Source organism: Heliangelus exortis, chromosome 5 (assembly GCF_036169615.1).
Source record: "Heliangelus exortis chromosome 5, bHelExo1.hap1, whole genome shotgun sequence".
NCBI classification, from domain to species: domain Eukaryota; kingdom Metazoa; phylum Chordata; class Aves; order Apodiformes; family Trochilidae; genus Heliangelus; species Heliangelus exortis.
In genome coordinates this window covers 6471898-6497452 of record NC_092426.1, presented here as the reverse complement: position 1 = coordinate 6497452, position 25555 = coordinate 6471898, and the positions used below count along the sequence as shown (strand labels likewise).

General features: G+C 39.9%; 1 protein-coding gene across 1 annotated transcript in view; it reads left to right on the top strand.

Moving 5' to 3' along the window:
* Window positions 1–25555, top strand: part of KCNH5 (potassium voltage-gated channel subfamily H member 5) — a 155868-nt gene that overhangs the window by 45079 nt on the left and 85234 nt on the right. The window contains exon 7 of the mRNA XM_071745317.1: window positions 12350–12779. Coding sequence (XP_071601418.1) covers window positions 12350–12779 — 430 coding nt within the window. The remainder of the gene's footprint in view (window positions 1–12349; window positions 12780–25555) is intronic.

Below are 25555 nucleotides of genomic sequence, written 5' to 3'. Positions count from 1 at the left end.
TTTGAAAGTTCCATTGTGAAGGTTTCCATGTCTGGAGTTTACAGAGCTAGGCTGTTACAGTCTGCTTCAGGGGCTTGGATGTATGACAAGGAAGGTGAAATATAATATAATGAGAGGGAGAGAGAGCTCACACAGCACAGAGTAATCTAAATTGATGTGATGGATGAGGAATTAAGTGTCTAAGTGCTATTGAAGGGGTAGGAAAACAAGGTGAAATAGGCTGGGGAAAAATGAGCTAAGAGAGAGGAAAGTAGAATCCTTAGTGGGACACGTATTTTATTTAAGAAAATTGGTAGGATGATAGTCCTAGAAATGAGAAAAATGGATGGCATCTTTTCTAATTGGGAAATATTACTTGCACTGAAATACATTCTGGCTAAACCAAAGCCATACAGAAACCCTTTCATACCTAGAAGTGTGAGAAGGGATGCTATGAAGCATACTGAGGAATGCAGCCAGTTTTCAAGGTATGAGCCAGAATGGAGAGTGTGTGCTCATCTATTTTTATGAAAATTCTGATTTCTTACAGAAGTGTCTGTGTCTTTCTTAAATTAAAAAATAAAAAAGTTTGGAGTTGTGGGGTATATGGTGTTTGAATCCAAAGGTTTCGGTCAGATGAAGTTCCTATTATTAATTAGGATGTGATGTAGCAACTGGAACTCTGACTTTTCTTGGGGATACATGTCACATTAAGCACTTATAATTTTTTTGCTGAGTATTTAGCTGTGTGTAACTATTCTTTCCCTTGGTGTCTGCATTGCCACTTATTTTCTGAAATCACGAGCCCCTGCTTGTGAAGCTAGAGAACTCTGTTACCTTGAGGCTTCCCCTTTCTATGTGTTCTGCCTACTAGAGAGTGATAAATATCCAGCCTGTCAGTCTGCCCTACCAAAGGGGTTGTTTATAGCATGTGTAATCATCAGTTCCACAGAAGTCACAATTATCAGAGTCACACTGTGCTTAAACTGTCAGCAGATGGTTTTCTGGCATGCCTGAGGATGCTGATGCTATTGCTTGTTCAGATCTGGTCAAACCATTTTACAACTCCCTTTGGGACCAAATGCATGGATTTACTAACCAGAGAAACCAGGAGCTGTGCAGGTGCTTGGTTCTTTTTCCCATGTGGTACCAGGCAATTGGGAGAGTACCTGGACCTGGAGGGAATTCAGGAACCCACACACAGGGACAGGCACATTGATAGTGCTGCTGGGGACTGCATTGGAGCCTCTGTAAAATAGAATTTAGAATAAATATTTCCAAGATGAGCTGGATGGACAATTTTTTGCCAAATGGAAAATGTTTCCACAAGTTAAGTGTTAAATATGGATGAAAAAGAGACCCTTTTGCTTCTGGAAAAATAATGATGATTTTTTTTTTTTTTTCTTTACCACATGTCAGGATGGTACTCAAATATAAGCAAATAGATGGTTTTCAAATGAGTTGTATAAAAGAGATCCCCCTTTCTGCAAGACTTAGTTTTCATGAACTGCAAGTGAAAGCAGACAAGTTTAAATGACCTAAAACTCTAAAGTTCTGTGTCTATTGTTTAATAATTTAAGGCTACATGACCCAATGGCCTTTAAAATTTGGTGATCTGTGGGCATAATATTAGGGCGTGCAATCCTTGTAATTTTCTTTTAATTACTATTATTAATCTGTTTCAGGAGTGGCAGAAACTTCTTTGCATTGCTGCAATTAATAGCAACTAAAATAACAATGCCTGTAAATGGAAAGCAAATAAAAGTGGATACAACTAGTTTATCCATAGTCATATCTGCAGTGCTTTACTGCAAACATTCCCTTTTCAGAAAATATGGGAAGAAGATTTTATGGACCCCAGCCTGAGTGGCATATGCAAGGTGAAGATAAATCAGTGTATTTCAAGAATGTGGCTTTGGCTCTGAAATAAAGTCTGTTGCTAGCTACCTTTCTTAAATCTAGGTGGCTGACATGGAGAAAATAATTCCTAGAACTAAATCCCTGCTGCAGCCAAGAATTAAACTACGATGAACCCCCCTAGCAACACACCAACAGACACACTAAGCCTGGAATCTGGCATTTTCCCCCTTGTTATGCATTCAGAAGGCAATTAAATATGAAGAATACTGTCATCCTGCTGTAGTGTGCAGAAAACTGCAGTATGATAATACAGTGGCTCGGTTACAGTGTTCAAATATAACTTTATCTACTGTAGGCATATATTATATAGATGGTCAGTCATATTCATCCCTGACACCTTTATTGACCCCTGTCAGCCCATCACACTTTTTTGCACAATTGCACCATGTCTCTAGGTTTTACTCAATTTCTGCCACTCTTTAATTAGCAGATATTTTTAATACCATGCAAGCTCTGGGATATTTTCTGGGGTTTTTCTGCATGGCCCTGTGGAGACACATGAATGTTACCTTGATGGAGGGGCAACCTGTGAAAGGAAAGGAGTGACCTGGAGCTGATGCTAGGGCTGGTGGTAGGTTTGTCTCAGGAGGTGGATGTGACCTAGTAGCCTTGTGCTGCTCTGATTTGAATTATGGTATGCTGAACTTTAATATTTTTTATTTTTTTTTTTCTTTTTTATGGTTAATGTGTTGCGTGTGTTACTGGGAAGCGGATGTTCAGATGCTGAGTACAATCCATTTAGATCAAATCTTCAGAGTCCTGTTAAGTGTTACAGAGTCACAGAGTCCAACGGGGACACAGATTGTGTGTGGAGTACTTTCAAGGGAAGCTTCAAGTCCTGCTTGATCCCTTTGCTCACAAAGGAGGGGAAGGCTTACAATGGAGATGAGGGAAAGGAAATAATCTGGTCAGATTCTCCCCGAAATAATGCTGAAGGGAGTAGTGTGGAGTGAAGTGACTGAGATGGCTGAACGTGGTGCTCTGGGGGAGGAAAAGAGTCACAGGCTCAGGGATGTACAATTGCTTTTCACAAAAGGGAGCCAAGATACAGCTTTGGAGGAAGTAACTGCATGGCTAATATCAGAATTAGCAAAATTTTTCTAGAAGGAGAGCCTTGTTACTTGGTGTTTTATTCAAGTCTGGACTGGTGTCATGGTCATATGGAGTTCCAGAAGTGCTTGCAGAAACATTGCATCTCAGGCCACTCTCTCTTGACTATTCTTCCCTTTTCACTCCTTTATTGGGATAGGAGATTTATATTTGTTGCTAGCATTGAAAGCAAATGGCTGAAGTTGGACCAGGGGAGGTTTAGACTAGATGTGAAGAAGAAATTCTTTACTGAGAGAGTAATTAGGCATAGGAATGGGCTTCCCAGGGAGGTGGTGGAGTCACCATCCCTGGAGGTATTTAAAAACCATGTAGACAAGGCACTTCAGGACATGCTCTGGTGGTTGATACAGATATTGATATCTATATTTTATGCGAGGGGGAATGTTGACAGTTGGATGTGGTGATCACAGATGTCTTTTCCAGCTGCAGTGATTCTGTGATTAAATTATCATCTCAGTTCAATATCCTGCTCAGAAGCTGTCACAACCAATGGGACACTCCTTCTTCTCCTTTTTCATCCTCTGTCCACCTTCTCTAAGTCAAAGAAAAACATCAGAGTGTGTGATATCATACTCTCTTTTTCCTGGATGGGGCACTTGATACACAGACAAATAAATAGTGCAAGATGCCAGATCCCCCGTAAGCTGAATCTAGAAGAAATATTTCAAACTCACCCTTCTTTTTATTACCTCAGTTATTCACTGTTAGAAATGTGTTGCATAGTATAGTTGTGCTGTAAACAATTCACTAAAAGTTTATTTATAATGTTATAGCTTATTGACATTCGTGTTAGGGGAAAGAAATATGAAAAGCTCCCTCATCCTTCTGGAAAAAAAAGAGGTTCATCTCAAGCAGTAAATTTAGAGGTGCTTTCAAAGACTGCATAAGAAAACCTGCTGCCTTTCATTTTGCTGTAGGGACTCAAATTTGTGCTCACTGCATTCACCATTCCCATTGCTGACACTGGGGTAGGGTCAAGTGTCCAATGGGTTCTGCTTGAGATTGGACCCAGGCTCTAGGTAGCTTGTGCAGAAGCAAAGCCTCTTACTCCCATGTGGATCTGCATAATTGAATTCAGGTCTTGCAGTGGTGATTAATCAGAGAAGTTTCTTTTTCTTTTTTTTTCTCATTCCAGCATTTTGATTTGTAACTCTGCAATGATATTAATGTTATTAATTGTTTACCTAAAAAGAAGGCTTCCTTAGATATGGTGGAAGATTTATTTTAACATTAACTCCAGTAAAGCAGCATTAAGAAGCTAACCAGGGATTTTGGAGCTAAGCTCTATTTAAGTAGCTAAGCTCAAAAATTTCTTTTGGGACTGATTTGCTGGTTAAATTTCAAACAGCCCTCCTGGATATGCCTCCTGCACTGCATAGAACAATACCTGCTGGAGAGGTGCCTGCAGGCTCACCTGCTTGTGCTGGCAAGAGCTCATTGTTTCAGTTGTTCTCAAAACCTCTGAGTGCTTTTTTTTCTTTTCCATTGTGTATCACTAAGATTGCCCAAGGTTTACAAAACTGGTGCCTTTTTCACTGCTTCAGTACCAAATGCTGAGCTCTACCTTGGCTTTACAGAATTAACTAGGTGATTAGCTGGGATGAATTTATTTTTCTGTAATTGCTTCTTGTAAGGGAAAAGTAACGAAAATTTTGCCCATGCTTTCTTAAGTAAAATACTCAGACAGTATTTCAGAATGTACAAGGCAATGGAACAGGGCCCAGTATAGTCACAAGCAAATACAGACATGTTCAGGGGGCCCTCGTGTTTTTAGATGAATCCCAAAACAGGGCTGAGGAGTCACCCTTCCCTAAAATGGTTGTTTCTTACCTATGACTGTCATGACACACTAATGTGATGAGCTCAGGAGCAGATCCTGCCATGGTATAGTTCAGGCTGAGATGAGATGCCTCCTGCCCTTGAAACTGTATTTGCCTCACTTCAACTTTCAAAGGATAAAAACAAAAGAAAAAAATGAAAGGGGTAAAATTCACAGGGATCTTTTAGGTCACTGTGTCATTGGGCAGGTTCATCTTACCACCACTCCCCTGAACTGGTCAAATTCCTCTTTAACTCATGATGTCTGCATTTTTGTCTTAATTTGCAGTCTGCACGTTTGTCCCTGTGCCAGCCTTCTTGGCTAAACATTTCTTTGCCTTCCCTCATGTTTATTTTTGATGTGCTTAGAAAGCACAGTCATCTCCCACCCTGTGCACAAGTGTGCCTTGTTCCCTTTCCTTAATCTGAGTAAATTGATCTTGCCTAGAAACCCCTTTTTCTGAAATGTTATGAATTTTTTCCTGGCCTTTCCAGCTGTCCCTCTTCTGCACAGAGTTAAGAGCTCTTCAGGGCAGAGCTGTGCATATTACTCCAGGTGGAGAATGTATCTTTGCCTCGTAAGTGGGGTTTGGCCTTTTGTCTTGATGATGAGGTCAACTGGACTCTTCATCCTACAGCTTGGTTAACCAGTTCTAAGTGTAACCCACTGATGGCTCTGAGTCAGGGATTAGTCCCTATACCCAGATATTTCTTATTCTCACTCATTTTCACCTGAAGAACTTGGTAGTAGTAGAAATTTTGGGTTATTTCTCCTTTAATGTATGCCATGAGAATCTGTATTGTTAAGCTTTATCACATTTTCCCTTATTCCACCTTATTCTTTGCACTGACAGTGGGCACCAGAGCTGTGCCATCACCAGATTTCCATAGCATGTAATATTTCTGCTTATGGTACTAAGAAAACAGTGAAATTGCTCAGAGTTTTCACTTTCAACCCTTAATAGACATTCTTGATATGTGCTTCACTTTTTAATCCTTTTCACAAGTTCCTCAGTCTCCTTACAACCCCAGTTGTAGTCCCTGACTCTCTTGTGTTTCCTAATAATTTCACCTGCTGCTTTACTGAAAAATGCAATTATTTTCTTTAGAAAAATTGAGTGTGTGATTAGAAGAAGCTGTTGGGAAAATCTGGCTACTTCCCAGCCAACCTAAGCTTAGCAAAACTATGTCTGAACTGATTGCATTTTGATTTAACTCAATGCTTATAATTAACTCGTTACCTTAACATTTTTTCAGGTAATGTATTTGTTTATTCCCTTCTTGATGCATTAGATTTTCTGGAAAACATTAACATCATCTGTGAAAACGAAAGCTCAGAATTAATTTACTTTTTAGCCAAGCCTCGATTATTTTTACTTCATTGCAATTTATTCACTTTTGTTGTTCTTTTTTCCTTTATGAATGTGAAAAATCATTGGGTATTTGTTTTAATGTTCTTTACAAGGGAAAGTTCAACCTGACATTTGGCAATTCTCACTTTATTCCTGTTCTTTTACCCTCTAAGATGTAGTTTTCTGTTGATCATTCTGTTGATTTTTTATTTGTCCCATATTGTAAGGTTTAGGTTGGATACCAGGAAGCATTTCCTCATATAGAGGGTGATTATGCATGGGAATGGACTGCCTGGGGCAGTGGTGGAGTCGCCATCCCTGGAGGTGTTTAAGGAGAGACTTAGAGAGACTGAGATCATCTTGATGATCTCAGAGGTCCTTTCCAGCCTCGATGCTTCTGTGATCCTCTTTTTCTGTTTCCTTCTTTTGGATAGTTATTTTTTATTTAGAACTGGTGCCCAACTTTACAAGTTTTTCCCCTTTTTTTGAGGTTCAAACCTCGTGGGTATTTTGTACCTTTTGATTTAAGGATGTTCCAGGTATCCTCAGTTTCCAGGTGTCTGGCTCTTCCATCTCTCACAAATCCAACCTCTAAATCATTACTCTCTGTAGTTCAATATATTATAATTTATAACTCACCAGTTATTGCCCTTTAGAGATCAAGAATCTGAGTCCAGTTTACTTTCTGATTGTTCATTTTTTAAATGAACTGATTCAACTACTTCTTTAAGCCAACGGGGACTTCTTGAAAATCCTATCAGAATCAAATGTAGTGTAGCATCACTTTCTGTGGAGTAATTGGCTTTTCAGTGAGGAAATAAGCATGCTACTGCATCTGCAGAAAATCTCAGCCTACTGTTATTAATAGCATTTATTCTCCAAGCTCATATAGAGAAAGTTAAGTCTCACATTGTGAGGCAGTGCTCTGTAATATCCAACTCTGTAATAACATAATACAGTTTGGATGCTGCCCATATCCAGCCCACCCAGATTTCTGAGGATGGGTTTAATTTCTTCACCCATAAGCTGTGTAAGTGATAGGCTTTATCTTCTTTGTGCTCAGTGGGAGGGGAGAGGGGGCAGCTCCAGGAGGTGATTGATCCAGTCCCAACTGTCTGAGGAATATTGGCTAAATAGTGCTCCTGACAAGCCCCTCCTTTCCCTCACCTTGAAGCAAACGTGGTCAATTCACAAAGACTGGATGGCCAACCATAATGTTGCAGCATTACATGAGATGAATCTCACCCCAGAAGGGTGCTTAGAGCTCAGTCGTGGTGTGGCTTGTGCTGGTGTGCTCAAGCTCAGCTTACATGGAACTCCTTTTAGTAGTTTTTAGTTTTACTTTATCTCTTGCACAGAGATAAAGAGCTCAGCCTGGGCTGCAGACTCCTCAGAGGATTTTATCACTTCAGTGGCTTGGTTTGCTGAATGCAGGTTGCTGTAATTGCTTGCATCAAGCAGCTCTAAGCATATTAGCTTAAATTTAGCTTAAGAAGGTCTTTATAGAAGGGTGCTCAGCTCTGGTTCTTGGCCACTCCATTAATTCTTTAAAACCACAATGTGCTGAACATCAAAACAGAAGAAATGCTCTTCTGGCTTTTTCCTCTGACCTTTTCTCAGACAGTCTTTTCTGTTAAATGATGCAATACCGATCCCCACTTTTAGAGCCTAGAGAATTTCAGTTTCAGAACACATTTAAAATTCATATTTCATTTTTTTTTTTCTGTTGCATAGGTACACCCAGCTAACAACAAATAAATACAAAAATCATGGAGTGAAATTTAATTGAAAAAGTGCCTAGAGTTAAAAGCACGTTGTTCCCTAATAGAAAAAAAAATGCACAATTTTACCATTTCAGCCTACTGGGATTTAATTTTGAGGTTTAAGCAGATTTTAGTATGTTTACATGGTAAAAACTAATGACTGCTATGTTTTTATTTAACTTTTAAAAACATTTATGCAATGGTATCCTACCACAGAAAAGACTTATTAGAATAGCAAGTAACCAGCTGATTAAATCTTTTGCATCTTTTATAAAGTTGCAGCTCTGCTTTTCTCTTGCTCTTTTACTGTAGAACAAACTTCACTCTCCCATGGTTTAGGAGGACATCTCTAGCATTCTTTCCACCTGGAATATTTTTCTGTTCTTTTTAACTTTCATTTTCTCTTGGTGACAATGTTCCCTTTATCTTCTTGCACATTTGGCTCTGGATCCCTGTATAACAGGACTTACACAGCTTTATCCTTCCTATTGCCTGGTTTATCAGGGAGTCAGTAAGCAAATGAGAACTTTGCTCCTGGTTCTTGCTCAAGATCTGCTCCCACACTGTGTATTGCAGCTGCAGGAAAGATCTTTTTCAGCCTTTTGGTCAGAAAAATTTAGCCAGATGCAGACACACAGCTTAGACACCTTATTTTTCATCTTGGAAGACTGAAGCTTGAAAATGTGTGGTAACACCTATGATCTGAACAGGCAAAATTTGGGTAGTTTCCATAGGAAAGAGTGGTCCCTCTGCATTTCCGACTGTGCCTCCACTATCAAACTGAATCCTTTTTCTTAGTATATCAAGAGAATTTGAGAACACAGACTTTGCAAAGCACTTGTGTTAGTAAACCTGGGCTTCATTTAATCATGACCCATGAACAGCTAATTTAATTCCAAATTTGAGCAGCCATTCTTCAAAAATGCCTTTTGCTATAAATTTGACGTCATTTTTGGTGGCTTCATTTTGGTGTCTGATAAATACAAACAGTTGTTCAAAAAGACCTGGTTCAGAGCTATTGCTTGTGTCCTCCAATGGCCTTAGATGTCACTGGAAATGCCTTGTGTGACTCACACTTGTAACAACCTGATGATGTGCATCAGATGGGAAATTGGGTCCAGATCTGACACACAAAATGCAATTCTGGAGTAGGTGTTTTTTCAGTTATGAGATTTCTACAGCTGAGATGATTGAATATGAGCAAGCTGAATGTCTTCATCTCATTAAGACCTGATCAAATACAGTAGTCAGAACCTCAAGGGGCACTATTGGATGGTTAATAACAAAAAGAGATGCTCTCAGTCACAGCAGATATTGCTGACAATTTGCCCTACTGATTGAGTATGGTGATACAGTGACAAATGCTCCTCCTAGAAGGTTGGATCTTCAGTACCAAAATATGTGCACTATTTGCACGACACTAGAGCCAAACAGGATTACCAGGTCCATTCCAAGTTTCTAATCACCTTTCTGTTTCTCGAGGTGACTTCAGTTAGAGCAGATGCTCATTTTTTAGTAGAAGTGTTTCCAAAATATTAATTATGGAACATATATGTGCAGTTAAAAGAAAAAGGAAATAAAGACAGCGAGCAATTAGTTGAGTTTAAAACCCTGAATTTCTTGATAGCCCAAGCTTAACTCAAGGCACTTAGTCTTTCACATGATTTCCATCCTTGCTGAATCATGGGCAGAGCTTTGTGCAATTAGCAATTGTGCAATTATCATCAGGTGATTTTTTTAAGTATAAATGTACCATCTTGACTCAACCCAGTACTCAAACAGAGTGATGCATTGCATGTTCCTTTAGCATGTGCTTAATTGTTCATTCCTAGGTAGTGTTTATAGAATAGGCTTTTATAGCTTCTAGTGTTGTCTATATATTTTGCAAGATTAGATGACATGAAGTATGAACTCTCAATAAATGTATCTCTGATTTTTTGACCTTAAAGTCGTGAGTCAGGCTGAATTGGCTTTAAGAGTTACATTAATTACTCCTTGGAAAGAATATGTTTCAATGTCAGCTAAGATGAATAATTTCTCTGTGTTTAATACACGTGATGTGATTGTTATCTGTACTTAGGGAAAAAAAGTATTCACAGCACAAAGTTCTCCCAGATTTTGAAATAAAAGCTGTATTTTTGTATTGGTTGTGCAATTGCTAAACTATCTACATAACATAGACAAGATGTGATATAGATGGAGGATGAAATGTCAGGCTGTAAGGTGTCCTGATCAACAGTTGACTCTTGGCTCGGCTTTGTGCAGGAGAAACTTCAGTGTAAACCCAACCACTGGGACAAAAATAAACTACTGGGTGCAAAAAGGGTACGCCCAATGTTTAGATACAGGTTTCTAAGTCCTTCCCTATCCTTAGTTGTAGTAAACAAAGGTGACTCTTTAAGTAAAATGGACATGAGCATCTCCTTGACCAACACAACAGGACCTGATGCTACAAGAATGTACCCTGCTGTTTTCTCCTTCTGATTTCAAAGCAAGTTGTGAACTTCAGAATCAGGAATAATCCACTGAAACATACTGCAGATTGATTTCCTGAAATAGGCTGTTAAATTACTCTGTAGTTTTATTTTTTAATATAAATACTGTTTCTATGGGCTCTGACCCTCATTCAGTAGTCCTCTGTCCCCAGGCCATTGGGTGATGAACATTGCAAGGGGCTTTCAAGTTCCTTGGCCAAGTGGGCTGTTCAGAGTGCCTCACAGACAGGTCCCAAAGCAAATCAGTAGATTAACGTTTAGATGGAAATGAGAATGATAAACCAGACCTGTGTCTTATGTAAATGCAAAATACAGAAATCAAAATGGGAAAATTCCACTTCCCTCCATAGTATTAGTCATCATGAGAGGTTGAATGCAAATATAGAACTTCAATTTATTAAGGATTTGGGGATCTGAAACAAATTCCAACAGGATTTGAAAAGCATACAAGAACTTTGCTGAACAGATTACATCTAGAAATATCAGGTGTATGTTACCCTTCAAATGTTAGATTTGAAAAGAGACAAAGGTGTGAAAGAGATTAATATTTTTCTGGTATGGAAAGCTCCAGAAACTCCAGTCTTTCACTGTTTGATAATATAATTAGCCAGTGTTTTGACTAGACTGATTTGATAATGATGCATAGAAAAGGGCAATTTAATCTTGGCACAGTAATTAGGAATGTTTGCCTCATTGCTTTCTGTGTCTTAATTTCTACTTTAAATTAAATGTCTTCAGCTTCTGAATGTTTTATATTAGAAATCTTCCTTTGCAAACCTTCTATTTTGAGCCACTAATTAATTTAATGCACAAGTTAGGTATATCATGGGATTGCAATAGATCAGGAACATATTTTTCTTCTCTTCATGTATCTACAAACTCTGCTGAAATACTTTGCGAGCAATTTGTGCATCGAGGAGGATCTACACTTTTTTTGTTCTCTTTCAGATGCTTCTAATAACCTTTTGATAGTCTTTGTGCTTCTGTTCTCTAAATTCTAGTGCTTCCATTTATTTGTACTTCATTTATCTTGCATGGCAAAAAACACCACACAAATGCTTTTTTTCAGAAAACGCCTGCTATGTCTGTTGGTCAGAAAGGAAATTCACCCTATATGCAAAGGCACTGGGCTCTCTTGGCAGTGTCTGGTGGTCTGTATTGCTGTCACTCAGAAAGGTGATGTGCCCACAGTTGTTAATTCCATATTCATTTGTTGAAACACTTTATAAATAACAAAACATGCAGAGTGATATTAGCTGGGATGAAGTGTAAAATGAGGTGAGGACTGGTATGCACCATCACAAAGCTGGTCAGATACTTTCTGAGGGGAGCAACAGGCAGATTTCTCAATTACTTTCTGACCTTTACCTTGAGCACCTGATAATACTGAGGGCTGTGGAAGTTCTTGGACCCCTGCTTTGGTCAGAATCCTCTGTATGGATTTAAGAAAGTGCTCTTGCTCTCTGAGAAGCTTTAAGAAGGCTCCCCTTGGATGGTGTAGTTCCATCTGTTCTTGCTTTTGCACCATGTTTGACCTTCTAGAGGTCAAAGCAGAGTCTCCCTTTTACTTCAAACCATCTATCAAATCTCAAATAACCAAACCATCAAATCCCTCCTTTTCTGTAACAAACATGCCATTTATCACTTTGGATTTCACAGAGCTCTTCTGTGACTTGGAATGACTGAGCTTGAATTAAGTAATTTATCCACATAATGAGTGCCAAATTTGATTTACCCTGATGAGGACAAAAGTCCTGGAGGGGGAGGAGGGTTTAAGCTTGTATTTTGTCATCTGGAGCACGAAGAATATTTTATAGAAAGATATAAAGCAGATGCAGAAATCACTGTACAGCCTTCTGTGTTAATCAGCAGGATACTTCAGACGAAATAATGATTTTTATTCTTTTTCTAGGGGATCAGTAGCCTCTTCAGTTCCTTAAAAGTGGTGCGGCTTCTACGACTCGGTCGAGTTGCCAGGAAGTTGGACCATTATCTGGAATATGGTGCTGCTGTACTGGTCCTGTTGGTGTGTGTGTTTGGACTGGTGGCCCACTGGCTAGCCTGCATATGGTACAGCATCGGGGACTATGAAGTTATAGATGAAGTCACCAATACAATCAAAACAGACAGCTGGCTCTACCAGTTGGCACTGAGTATCGGGACCCCATATCGGTACAACACCACTGGCTCAGGGCAGTGGGAAGGAGGACCCAGTAAAGACTCCTTGTACATATCCTCTCTCTACTTTACCATGACAAGCCTTACAACGATAGGATTTGGAAACATAGCACCAACCACTGATGGAGAGAAGATTTTTTCCGTGGCCATGATGATGGTTGGCTGTAAGTAGAATTTGATTTTATTGCGTTTAAGCCAAAGGTAATCGTAGAGCTGGTGTCGTGGTTGCACGGCACACTTGCTGTAAGCTTTCTCAACATCCTAAAAAAAATCTGAGGTACTTATCAGACGTCATGCAGTGAACTTGGAATTATTGAAAACAGGAATTGAAATTGTGTATTTGCTGTAGCTTTTAAATTGTTTGTGAGAATAAGTGTAGTACTGACACATAAGCATGCCCAATGACAATTTTATATTGAGTTCAAGGGCTCTTCTTTCCACGTTAAAGATGGCATTGAAAGGTCTTGGCTAGAATTTGGTTAAAAATTACAATGTATATTCAAATTGAGGACCAACTGAATGAGCTGTACACTTACACAGGCTTGGAAATATTTGAAGTTGTAATGAATGTTTGAAGTGGTTTTAGCTAATTCTCCAGACACCACGGGATTCCATGAGGTGATCGTGTACTTTATGACACTGGTGTGAGTTACGAGCCCTGATTTTATTTCCTGAGTGAGGTGACCTTTGTCACCAGCAAAGCTAGAAGCCAAGGAAACCACAAGACACTATATTGCACCTTTCCTCTGCTTCCCGCTGTTTCACAGCTCTGTTAAAGTAGCCTAAAAACAGGAGTGGAAAGACACGTTTCTTATTTCATGTGTTGCCAAGGTTATATCCTGCAGCAGTTCTCCAGGTTAACAGAAATCTTGAAAATTCAGAATAAAGACTGCTGCAAATGTTAATATCATTTGCGAGAACTATTTTTATGTTAAATAAATAATGCTTGGTATTTCCTCTGATGCTTTCTATTTTCTGAGCTCCATACAAACAATGAGCAATTATGTAACAAGAGAGCAAACAAAACCTTTTGAAAATAAGATCTGCATAATCTCTCTGATAATTATCTCAGCTAACACTTTGAGCTCATCTCTGAGAAATACTGAACTATATAAAGGAATTTTTCCTGCTAAAGTCTTTCTAGATCTTTAGAAGATTAAAACCTTTTTACTTCTTTTTTTTTTATTTATATTTAAAAATGCTTTTTAAAAAGAGAGGTTGCAGTTTTAGAACCCTGCTTGCAGCATGGTGCAATGAAGTTTCTGCTGAACAGCATCTTTATATGATGGGTTGATGTGTTTCAAAACATTTCAGTGTCCATAAAAAGCAAACCCCCAAGCTAGAGCATTAAAGTGTTATTGCAGCAAGGCCATAGAAAACCTATAGGTGCTGATAAGCTGTTTGTTGAAACTGCCATCTCTATTTACAGAAGGCTGGGGATTTGGAGAATAAAGTGGCTCTAGAACATTTTAAATATTGTAATATTTATTTCCCTTGGCTTTTGTGGGGACTTCAGCTGCCCTATAGAGAAGGGTCCCACGGAAGGAACCTAAGCAGTTGTGGTAAATGATTTAGGGTAGGGTAAGAACTAGAAAAACATTATTATGATTAATTATTATCATCATTATTATAATTACTAGAAACAACAAAAAACACAACAAGAAAATAAATACATGGCCTGAGGAAGTGAAAAGCCTCTGAAAATGGAGCCTGTAGCCTGCTTTTATTTGTTCTAGGTGGATTAAACTCTTGGTTTTTTATCTCTAAAACCCACTTTAAAGATAGGGAATACACACAGAATTGACATTTCCAACAACTAATATTTGTGGCAACTGCCTGATTTTAATAATTTTCATAAATTTTAACTACAGAATTATCAAATGTACATATGAAATTTACATCTAAAGTTTAAAACCTGTAAGCTTGAGGTTGGAAAACCATGTGTAGGTTTATGGGCTTTTGGGGAAATTCAAAAGTAGTCTAAAATTCAAGAAGCATGGCAAAAGAACAGTCAAGTTACTTACTGCATAAAAATAACATTATCAAACTAAACGTAGCTTCTCTTATGAGTGGGGTGAAGAAACGTATAGCATACACAATGGTTACAGACAAATAAAACCTTCTTTTTAGATTATTTGCAAGTGTAAAAATGCTCAGTTATGATCAAATGATTGAATCTTTCTCCAACATATTAATGAAGATTTGAAGATTTTCAATTCATGCATATCAATATGATGACTGCTCCTGAAATAGAAAGGTTGATTGAATGCTGAGTTAGAAAAAATGGCAATTTCCAAACAGATGCCTGTCATGAATTTTATGCTTGCATTATTTCTTTAAGAGATCAGACCTGCAGTACTGTATAGGCACACTTTGCAGTGCCAGCTGCCCAAAACATGGCAGCTGGAACACCAGAATAGGACAGGAAGGCACAGCAAGTAGCTGATGGAAAATGCATTTTCTCAGGCAATCAAAATGGCCAGTGAGCTCAGGAAAAGGAATTGGCTCCAAGAAAAGCTATAAGTAAGAATTGAAAATTATTTGAGTTGTTTTCAAAACAAGATGCTTCAGCTTTTCTTTTGAAACAGTGTTCCGAGATAAAAATTCAGCAAACTTCAATTACAGTTCAATCCATAGAAAAATCTGGTCCCTGAACTAGCTTGTGTTATAAGCAGAGAGAGACTATGAAACACCTTTAATAGTTTTCCTGAAGAGGTTTGCTAATACCAACAGTTGATATTGGTAGCATCATTTCTAACAAACTGTGCCAAATAAATGTCTTAAACTGAGCACTGGAATCAGAGATAGTAATTCATCACAATCCCAGCTGCCTACTCATGGAAACTTCAGATATGAAAGGAAATCTTTGCTGCCTTGTCAGTTAGCAACAGCTTGTTCTGCAAGCCCACAGTTTCCTATTCATTCTGGCAAAGTTACTGGGGCCTGGGAGGAGTATTTGGAGAGATTGCACATCCTCCTGGTGGGCAGGATTGCAAAGTGGTGTACTTGTTAAAAATAGCTAAATTAAGATTCCTGAGCTGCTGATCAAGCATTGCTTGGTGTGGGGTGGTGGTGGTGGGGGAAACCCAGATGAATTGGGATGCTTTTCAGTTTGATTGGCAGCTTGTCATTGGGTTTTCACTGTGGACAGAACAGGGTGGGATATTTAGACTGAGATGCATCACCTGGCTTGCAGGAAAGAGAGCTCTGAATAACTCGGCCTCATCTTGTGGAGCTTTCTTTTTCTTTTTTTTCGGATTTCTTTTCGCCTCACTTGCTCTTTCTTTGTGTCCAGGGCTATCCAGCAGTATTTTTTATGTTGCTTCTTGGCACTTGAAAAGCTAAAAATAGCAAACATAAAGCATCCTATGACAAGAGAGCAAGGTTTTTACGAGGGTTATTGTTTAAGTACCTACACTGCATTTGCTGCCTAGAGTTGCTGAATATGCACTGAAAATCTGATTTTGTAGCTCCTTTTGTGTTGATATAGGTCATTCCATCCCCTCTCTGCACAGATCCTTTGACTGGACTAAGATCGTTTATCATTTAGGAAGGAGCTTCCTTGTAAAACTCCCGTTAACTTCTTGTCAGCTCACAAGCTCCCAAGAAACTCATGATTTTGCTGCTTTGTGTTGCTCTAGCTCAGTCCACAGGCAGGTTTTAGGCTTCTGCAGACAAGCTAAAGATCTGAATGTGAAACTCACCAGATTTGTGCCTTTCACCAAGAGGAAGACAACAGAAAGATGCTTTGGTTTGTACACTATTACTATTTGCAACTCAGTACAGTCCATACTTCAGTAAGCAGAAGGGCTGTGAAAGACAAGAGGCATTTTGGGCAAGGGGGTAACATGGCTGGGTGAACGTGGAATTCAGGGGAGCTGCATTTTTCTGAAAAAACAAGTGTGAACGTTTAAGGCAAAAGGATTTGTGTGCTGCCAAATGCCTTCTTCCCTCCTGTGCTCCCACTAGGAGAAAAGTGGCCCAGCTTGCAGCTCCAGAGGTCCCTGGTAAACCTCTATGTGCTCCTTGAGAAATCAAGTTTCCCCCTGACCATGGGCAATATTGAAATTGCTCTGAATGGCAAAGAACAGACTGCAGAGTTGGTCTAGCCCCCTAAACATAGCATTTACATGAGTTTATTTGTCCATCTGGGTGGGCCCAACCCACCACATATTTCATGTAAGCAGTAGCAGAAATTCAGTATTATTTCACTGGTTACTGAAATGCTCCAGTGAACATTGCTGCAAGGGAAGGTCAGAACAAGATATTCACTGTTTCTCAGGGTATGGAAGTTCCAGAAGAATCTTTTACTCATCCATCAGTAAGAGCTGAGAAAGGATAGTTAGTTGTTGTTGCTATAGGGAGGTGCTTACATCTCATACATGTGTCTTAGTTTCACTTCTGTTTACTTCCAGATTTATGGGGAGGTGGTTGTGATTGAGATACTATTTTCAATGACTGATTTTAAATTATGGTGAAGCCAGGCTTTTTAATTCAAGTTGGTTTTGTGTATAAGCAGAATCTGTTGTTATGATTGTACAGGATACCTTCTCTGGAAAATGGGTCATTTCTGCCAGCTAGCAGAGCAGTTTCTAGAGAGCTCTTTCCAAAACGGTTTCTAATTTCATGGCTTGAAATGCTGACTTCTTGTTCTCATCTTTAAAATACCCAGGCTGATGGTTTTTTGCAGGTTGGAAAAGAAAACAGACATGACTGCTGTCACTTTGACCCCAAGCAGTTATTGTTCAGGGGAGAGCTGATGAAGGAGAGTGTGGGTGGATACCTGGTACTCTTGATACTGGGCTCTGCTTTCAATTTTACTACACAGAGAGAACAGGACATGCTCTTTCCTATTGAGACCAGGTGAGATTCTTTCATCCAAGCCACCTATGGTTCTAAAACCTCCTGTATTCAGCAATGGGCAAAAAATTCTGAAAAGCTGCTGGTTGCTGCTGGCAGCCTCTGTTGCTGTTCCTCAGTGCTTGTTTTGGAGTTGTGACAAGCAAGCTGTCAGTCATCTCGCCATTGATCTGCTGAAGCCTAATTCATTTTTCAAGTGGGTTCTTTCATTGTTCAAGTAACATTTGTTAGTTCTTTGCCAAAAAATGGTAGTTAGCCACTTGAGTGCTGTTTGTGTGAATCATGGAGGTCTATCTAGTAGATTTGTTAAGCAGTGGCTAAGCCCACACACTGGCACAACAGTGCAATTGTAGGAAAAGCTTGTCTGGCAGAATTCCAGAGAAGCAATCCCAAGAGTCCATAGGATTTAGTTTTTCATCTTGAGGAAAGTGTATGTTTAAAATAGCACCTTCTTGCAAAAATTACTACCAGTAACGTAGCTTATCTGATCTTTCTTACAGCAACAGATATTAATGTCAGAAGACTTTACATCTGTAGGAATTCAATGGCTTGAATGTTTAGCTATGGTTGAAATCCAACCCTGCTCTGTAGGTGTCCTATGAAAGTCAGTCCTGTGTGCAATTTAATGCAAATTCCTACATTTTATTTTCCTGCAGGAATTTGGGAGAAACACGGCTCTACACCACCTGTCCAGGAGCAGCAGAGAAATTTTGCCATCTTTTGAGCTGCTCTCTAGAGTTGAACAAGAGCATGGCCCTGCTAATAAGCTTTTAATTACTTTAGATACATCCAGATGTAACCCTCAAACTGCATTTGGCAAGTGGGGTGCAGGATGCTTCCACAGCAATCAGTGTGAAGTGTCTGGGGAGCTGGGTGACAGCCTGCACCCCCTGAAAGGAACCCCTGCAGGTTATTACCAGATTGGACTTGGCAAAGTTTTGAATGTCCTGCAGAACTTGGCCCTTTGAGGGAGGAATGAAGCAGCTTTTCAAGTCTTCCTGGTGTTCTATAGTGTAAGATGGGAATCTAATGCCTGGTTTGGCAAAATTGCCTCAATCAAAGCTGCCGAGAGGGGGGTACAGGGATGCTTCCAAACTAGGAGCTCTTCTATGTGCCACTGCTTCTCCACATAAGGATTCATCCACCCAGAAAGGCTACAAACTCAGCTGTGCATGAATAACTACATCTCAAAGACAGCGTTTTATTTTAGGGAGGTGGAAATTGTCTCGAGGAAATAATTAGTTTCTAATTGGGCTTCTCAGAGATGTAAGACTAACAGAGGAGAAGATAATGGGGGACTGTCTTGCACTGAACTGCTTGCCCCAGACTGGTTTTAAACATTAAGACAAGGTGCCAAGGATTTTCCTAGAGGGACTGATTTGGGTGAATTTGTAGCTGTCTCGTTCTGGGCAGGTCAATATTGGGTCTCATCACTAATGTCCCACTGGATGATATTCCATAAGTAAAGCTGTGCATCACCTCTCTGCCTTGTCTTTGAAGTGAGCATATCTTGGTACTTCAGGGCTTGAAGAAGGGTTTTCAAAAGACTGCAAGTCACCTAGAAAACTAGGGGCAAGTCTGTGATACAAGTTATAACTGGGGATAAATTTATGAGTTTATTAATTCAGGTGGGGCAGTGGGAAAGGTGGCGAATTCTTAGGCATCCAAATCAGAAGAGTAAAACTGCTCATTCACAAGTACCCATCAGTGCACAAAGAAGAGGTGACACAGAAACTTACATGAATCATAGAATCACAAAGTCACAGAATTGTTTTGGTTGGAAAAAAACCTTTAAGAACATCAAGTCCAACTGCTAACCCAGCACTAAGCCGTGTCCCTAATCGGTCTTTGAAATTCCAGGGATGGGGACTCAAGCACTTCCAGGGCAGCCTGTTCCAGTGCCTGACAACCTCTTGGTGGAGAATTTCCTCCTAATACAAAGATCCCTTTCAGTGGAAATTCCCCCTTTCAAGTGCCACTGGAAAAGCATTTTGACACTTTTGGACTGCTGGATCATAGTCCAAATGCTCTCAGCTCTACAAAGTGAGGATATCAAGAATTTAATTATTAGCAGTCTGTTACGTCTCAAGGCAGGGAAACTCTGTCTCAGTGCAGCAGCCAAACTTGGCAATGTTAGAATTATAAAATCATAGAATGGTTTGGGTTGGAAGGTAGCTTAAATATCATCTAGTTCCAGCCCCCTGCATGGCCAGGGACACAGGGACACCTTCCACTAGACCAGTCTGCTCAAGGCTCCATCCATCCCAGCCTTGAACACTTCCAGGGAGGGGGCAAGATTTCTCTTAATATTCTCCTAATATTCTCTGAAGAGCTTCATGGAAAAGGCTTAGAGTATAACATTACTCCTAGGGAATAAAAGATGTAGCCTCACCCACTTTTTTCATGAAATTATGGTCTAAGAGTGAGAGTGGGATGCATGCAACAAGGGGAGCTGGCAGAAACTCTGTGGGGGACATACATGCCTTGTTTTGCTGTAACTCTGATGTGGCAGTAGATTTTTAGATAATTCAGGTTCCAGTTTATAGCAAAATGTGTCTTTATATAAAGCCCTTTAAAACGGTAAAACAGCCTCCTTGGGAAGCTTTATGGGATTTTTTTTTTTGCAAGGTTATACCTAGCATGTGTTTATATAAGCTTTACTTCTATTACCATTGGCTTGATGTGTTTAAATGAATTTATGGTATCAAGAGAGATGGGGCAGTGAGTAGGAGAGGTAAAAATGAAGGAAGAAATGTTATTTCATGCTATTGAGCTATGTTAGTTAAAACAATGGAAAATTGCTATTAAATAAATGATACATAAATGTGGTAAATGAACCTTTACACAGTGCTCTTGCTCACCCACAGTGCAAACAAACACCTGAGATGGTCCCAGAAGGATTATCACAGTGTCCCAGATTACTCATAACATCTGTATCTCTCAGGAAGCAAGAAAGTTTTAATTAATCCAACTAGATCAGCAAATATATCCAACTAGCTCACAACACAGCACAGCTTTATAACATGTGCTGGAGGGATAAACAAATCTCAGATAAAAGATAACCCCCAAGGTGTTATACTGCTTGGATGGAAGGGACCAGGGAGTGTTTGTGTTTTGTTCACTCTGAAGTTTTAGAACAACAAATGAAATCTAAGCCTGGGTCTACACAGCAGTCCTTGGAAATCTGCAGGGCTTAATTTTGTATGCTCCTGAGATAAAACCTGTGTATAGTTGGCATTGAAACAGGAGAGTTGCCCAAGTCAGGCCAGTTATCCAGGTAGATCCTGCCTGATTTCAGTGGAGCTCTGCAGTGGCCACTGCTTTTCAGTGGGTAAAACAGACATTTTCTGCAGTCTCCTAAATTTTCGCTTAGGTTTACTTGCAGCAAGAGCTGTTGTTTATCAACCAGAGGGTACAGAAAGTTTCTAGGATGGACACAGGAGTGAGGACAGAAATTATTTTAGGAAGCATCTGGTTGTAAAAAAATTGAACCACACCAGCGAATCAGGCCTCAATTTTACTTCTTTTATTTTTTTTTTCTTGTTTTCCTTTTTTCTTTTTTTTTCCTTTTCAGGTCAGGCAAGGATTTTCTCATTCAAATTTTGTTAGCTTGACTTTCAGAACTGAAAAACTATCCGACCTTGTTGCACATCCAGAGAGGCTGATAGATAGAGCTGGGGGTTTTGGTGTTGTTTTTGTAAAAGAAACAAAAAGCCCAAATCTCTGGCAGGTTTCATTATTATGTTACTGTCTGTGGTGCTGTAAGATGTTTGACAGTACTAAGCAGTATCAGATAATTGACTAAAGGATGACATAGACTTGTTCTTGTTTTGTCATTGCTTCGTTTCTGTAGGTGTGGAGTAGTACAGTGTCATGTTTCTTTTGAAAATACTGAGAACAGTGAGGACTTAGCCTCCATGTCTCTCATCTTCATTCATCTTTCCTGCAGCTTTTTCTGCAAGAACTTTGTTTGAATCAGGAATGATTTTCTGCTGGGGGAAGTGTACCCCATGTAGTAGTATGACTGCAGGGTCCTCCTTAAAGAGTTTTACCCCATCAGTTTAAAGGACAGGCAGGGTGGCATCCAAAATGGCATCTCTCCCTGGGTACCTGCTGTGCGTCCTTTGCTGAGTCAAAAATCCAGATCTGCTTCAGTAGGAATATTTTGGTAATGGACGATTAAAACCATTTTTCTCCCACTGGCCAGCAGCCCCGTGGATTTGTCAAGATGAGTTCATGACAAATTAATGTGATTTCTTTCTTTGACAAGATAACTGCCGAGTGAATAAGAGGGAATTTAGTTGGTACAATATATCTAAACTTTTTAAAAGGCTTCTGACACTTTACTACATAACAGTGTCATAGCGACCAAGTGAAAGATGATCTCAACACAGTCATAACAAAGTTGGCAATAACTGATTGAAAAATCTCTCTCAGAAAGTAATCAAGGGCTTCACTCTTGAACCCAGAGGGAATTGCTGGGGAAGTCTTTGTCCTGTGTGTGATTTTATTTGGTGCTTTCATTAGCAGAGCTGACTGACAGAACAGAGAAAAGTATATTGGGAGAGGTACAGGAAGGGCTGCAAGCAGTGTAGATGTCAGCATCAGAATCCATAATGATCCCAATAAGTTGAAAAGGCAGCCCAAGCTCAGCAATGGGCAGTTGTGAATGTCAGCAAAGCAAAGTGTGCTGCACCTTGTGTAAGGAGGGCAGTCAAATGTGCAAGTGCAGTATAGGGAATAACTGGTTCTGCTGCTGTGAGGGTGGAGAGGATCTTGGAGGAAAGGGGAGTGGGAAAGGGATAGGCAACTGTAGACTGGGTATAACACAACAGTGGACTAAAACCTGAAAATCTCGGTCTTCTATTCTGGAAGTTCTCATGAGCAATATCATAGGCAAGCTGAAGAAGGGGTTTTTTCTGCTGAAATTAGGGCTGGAGAGACATTTATTTATTTACTTATTTATTTATACAGGGCTGTAAGAAAGCAGTAGACCATCTTGAAGGAAAGATTTAAAAAAAAAAATCTGTTGCAAGACAGGGTCTCAGGGGAACAGTTAGAAGAACTGACTTTGGTTTAAGTTGGAGCTGAAGGAGAACATGAAGATTGGCTTCTACCATAGAGAGAATATGCTTTAAAGGGGAAAAAATGTCAGTTCTCTGAGTTTTCCAAAGAGCAATAAAGTCAGTTAGGAGGGAATGAAAGACTGATGTTGGAAACCCCGGTGTCCACCAAAACTTTTCAGCTGTGGTGGATTCAGACTGTGGGCAAAGCCACCACTCCACTTCCTCACTGAGTGTCTGTCCAGCTTTCTCCAAGTATCCTTGCTCCTGCCTCAGCATGGTGGTTGGACCAGAAATCCCCTGAGGTCCCTTTCAACCCTACATCTCTCTGGTGTGGAAGAGAGAATAAAGTACAGCTGAAAATCTTGTGTTAATCAAGGCAAAGCTTTCAGAGCTCACTTGCTCTAGATAGTTGGCCATCCTTTAACATTTCATGGTGTTTCATGGTCTGTGATGTAGTGGCTGTGTGTTTGCACTGCATATTTATCCTGTATTGCTCCTGTGTTTGAACTGTAAACTGCACACAGAACAGCTCCCCATGAAAATGCTGTTGTCATCCCAATTCTGTGAGGCAGTGAGAGATAAATGGGGTTGTCCAACACTAAACCAAAACTTTAGCAGAGTTTTCTCTGAGGTACAAGGGCTGTATGGTGTTATTCATATTCTCTAACATATTTGGAAGGCATTGTTTGGAGCTAACAAATCTTTATTCAACTGTTTATGGGAGAAGAACCTGTTCTCATTGTGGGCCTGAATTGGGTCCATCTGCAGGAAAGAGAGAAAAATTGATATAAGTTGAGGATTTTTACTTTTTTTGTTTTTAAAAAGTTTTGTTACTGAAATACAGTTCTTGGCTACATATTCTTTCCTCAGTGTTTTCATCAGGAGTTTTTCTATTAAGAAAATCAACTTATACTAAAAAAGAAAGTATTGATTTTATCTTGGAAATTTTATTTCTCCTTTTTCTTTTTTCCCCCTTCCCTTCCCTTCCCTTCCCTTCCCTTCCCTTCCCTTCCCTTCCCTTCCCTTCCCTTCCCTTCCCTTCCCTTCCCTTCCCTTCCCTTCCCTTCCCTTCCCTTCCCTTCCCTTCCCTTCCCTTCCCTTCCCTTCCCTTCCCTTCCCTTCCCTTCCCTTCCCTTCCCTTCCCTTCCCTTCCCTTCCCTTCCCTTCCCTTCCCTTCCCTTCCCTTCCCTTCCCTTCCCTTCCCTTCCTTCTCTCCTTCCTTCTTATTTTCTAAATTCCACATCTTTTGGTATTATTAAACAGTAGGAGGTTGGAAGCAGAATCTTCCATAATGATAGAGAAATAAGAGAAAAGAGAGATTTTTAGAACAGATTTCTCGCTTTTAACAATTTTTCTCTTTCTCCAGAGGTATCCCTGCTCACAGAAGAGGGGTTGGAGTAGATGACCTTTAAAGGTCCTTTCAGCCCCACACATTCTATCATTCTGTGGTTCTGCCTGTGTCCCTTCAAAACTGGTGCTTGTTATGACAGTAATGGCAATGGGTAGGGAAAAAGTGTGATTCTCACAATGTATTGACAAGGTTGAACACCCTGAAAGTATCATCACTTGTCACACAAACATTATCTACTTTAGGATGAGGTGTTACATCCTTAAAAGTCTCTATTTTCGTGCCTTATATGTGATTGAATAGCAGTAGATTAAAGTCAAGGAGGGCAGAGCAAGGTGTGATGAATCCTCACCTGTGTTTTAAAGGCATTTAATCTGATCCATCATTGCTTCCTGAACTAGGACCTTAAATCCATGGTGTGTTTTAAGCACTCAAATAGTCCCACTGACCTTGCTGTTGCTTAATGTGAGCTTACTTTTAAGTGTGTTTCTGGCCACAAGCCATAGTGAAAGGAGCATTTCTGACACTTGGGGTTTATGGATCTTCCAAATATAGTTAGGAGGGATTTAAGAGGTTAAGTCCCATTTGAAGATCTCTAGGACTGATACCTAAAATTCAGGTAATCTTATTGTAGAAGCTCAACATCTATTTCAACAAGTCCTATGCAGGGAAATGACATTTCACATGGTATCTTTGAATAATCACTTTTTGGAAGAGACACGGGAACACTCATTGTTTTCTGTGGTACAATAATTCACTTCATTTGCCTTTCTTCCTCCTCGAGGAGAAACATTTTAAAGAACAAAATCTGATGGATGCTTCCTCTCCATTATTTTTGGATAGGAAATGGAGACGTAAAGAAGGTTACTGCTGTGTCTTATTAATGCAGACATTTCCTGCCCAAATTGATAGTCTACCTTACCTAAAGGAAATGTAACCTTCTAGTTAATCAAACAAAATCTTTTGGCATTAGCACTTGGGAAAAAAAAAAAGTCTATAAGGTAAGAAAACAGTTCAGAAAAAAGACATTGTCATCATTGCTGTATTGGAAAATATTGAAAGGGCTGAAGGGTGTTAAGGCTGAAGTGATTAAATGTGAGTGAAGATTGGTCATGCAAGAAGGAGCTTATAAGCACATCCCCTGGTATGGAGATGGATGAAGTGAAGGAGGAGAGAAGGGGACAAGTGTGAGAGATGCCTACAACACCCCTCACATGCTCAGAGCCTTTGGAGGTGTCACAGTTTAACACTGGCCTGGCAATTAAACCGAGTAACAGATGCTCTCTATTAATCTCCCTCTCCTCCCTGATAAAGAGAGAATAAGGGAGAGAGACTTATGGGTTGGAAACTAAACCACACAGCTTTAATGAAACAGTAATGATAAATAGGAAAAATTACTAAATATATACAAATATACAGGAAAATTGATCCCATGTTCCCTCCCCCCTTTTCCCCCAATAACTCTCACGTCACCACCGAGGCTGCAGGGCAGCCCTGGGAAAGTCCAGGCTGGACTCCTGGAGTCAGCAGCAGTTGGGAAATGGAGGCAGGAACACACAGATTCAGGCTGGCATGGATCAGGAGCACAGGCAGATGAACAGATGGAATCCTCCCAGAATGCTGAAGCAAAACAGGGACTGGGCGAAGAAAGGGAAGCAGGAAAGGC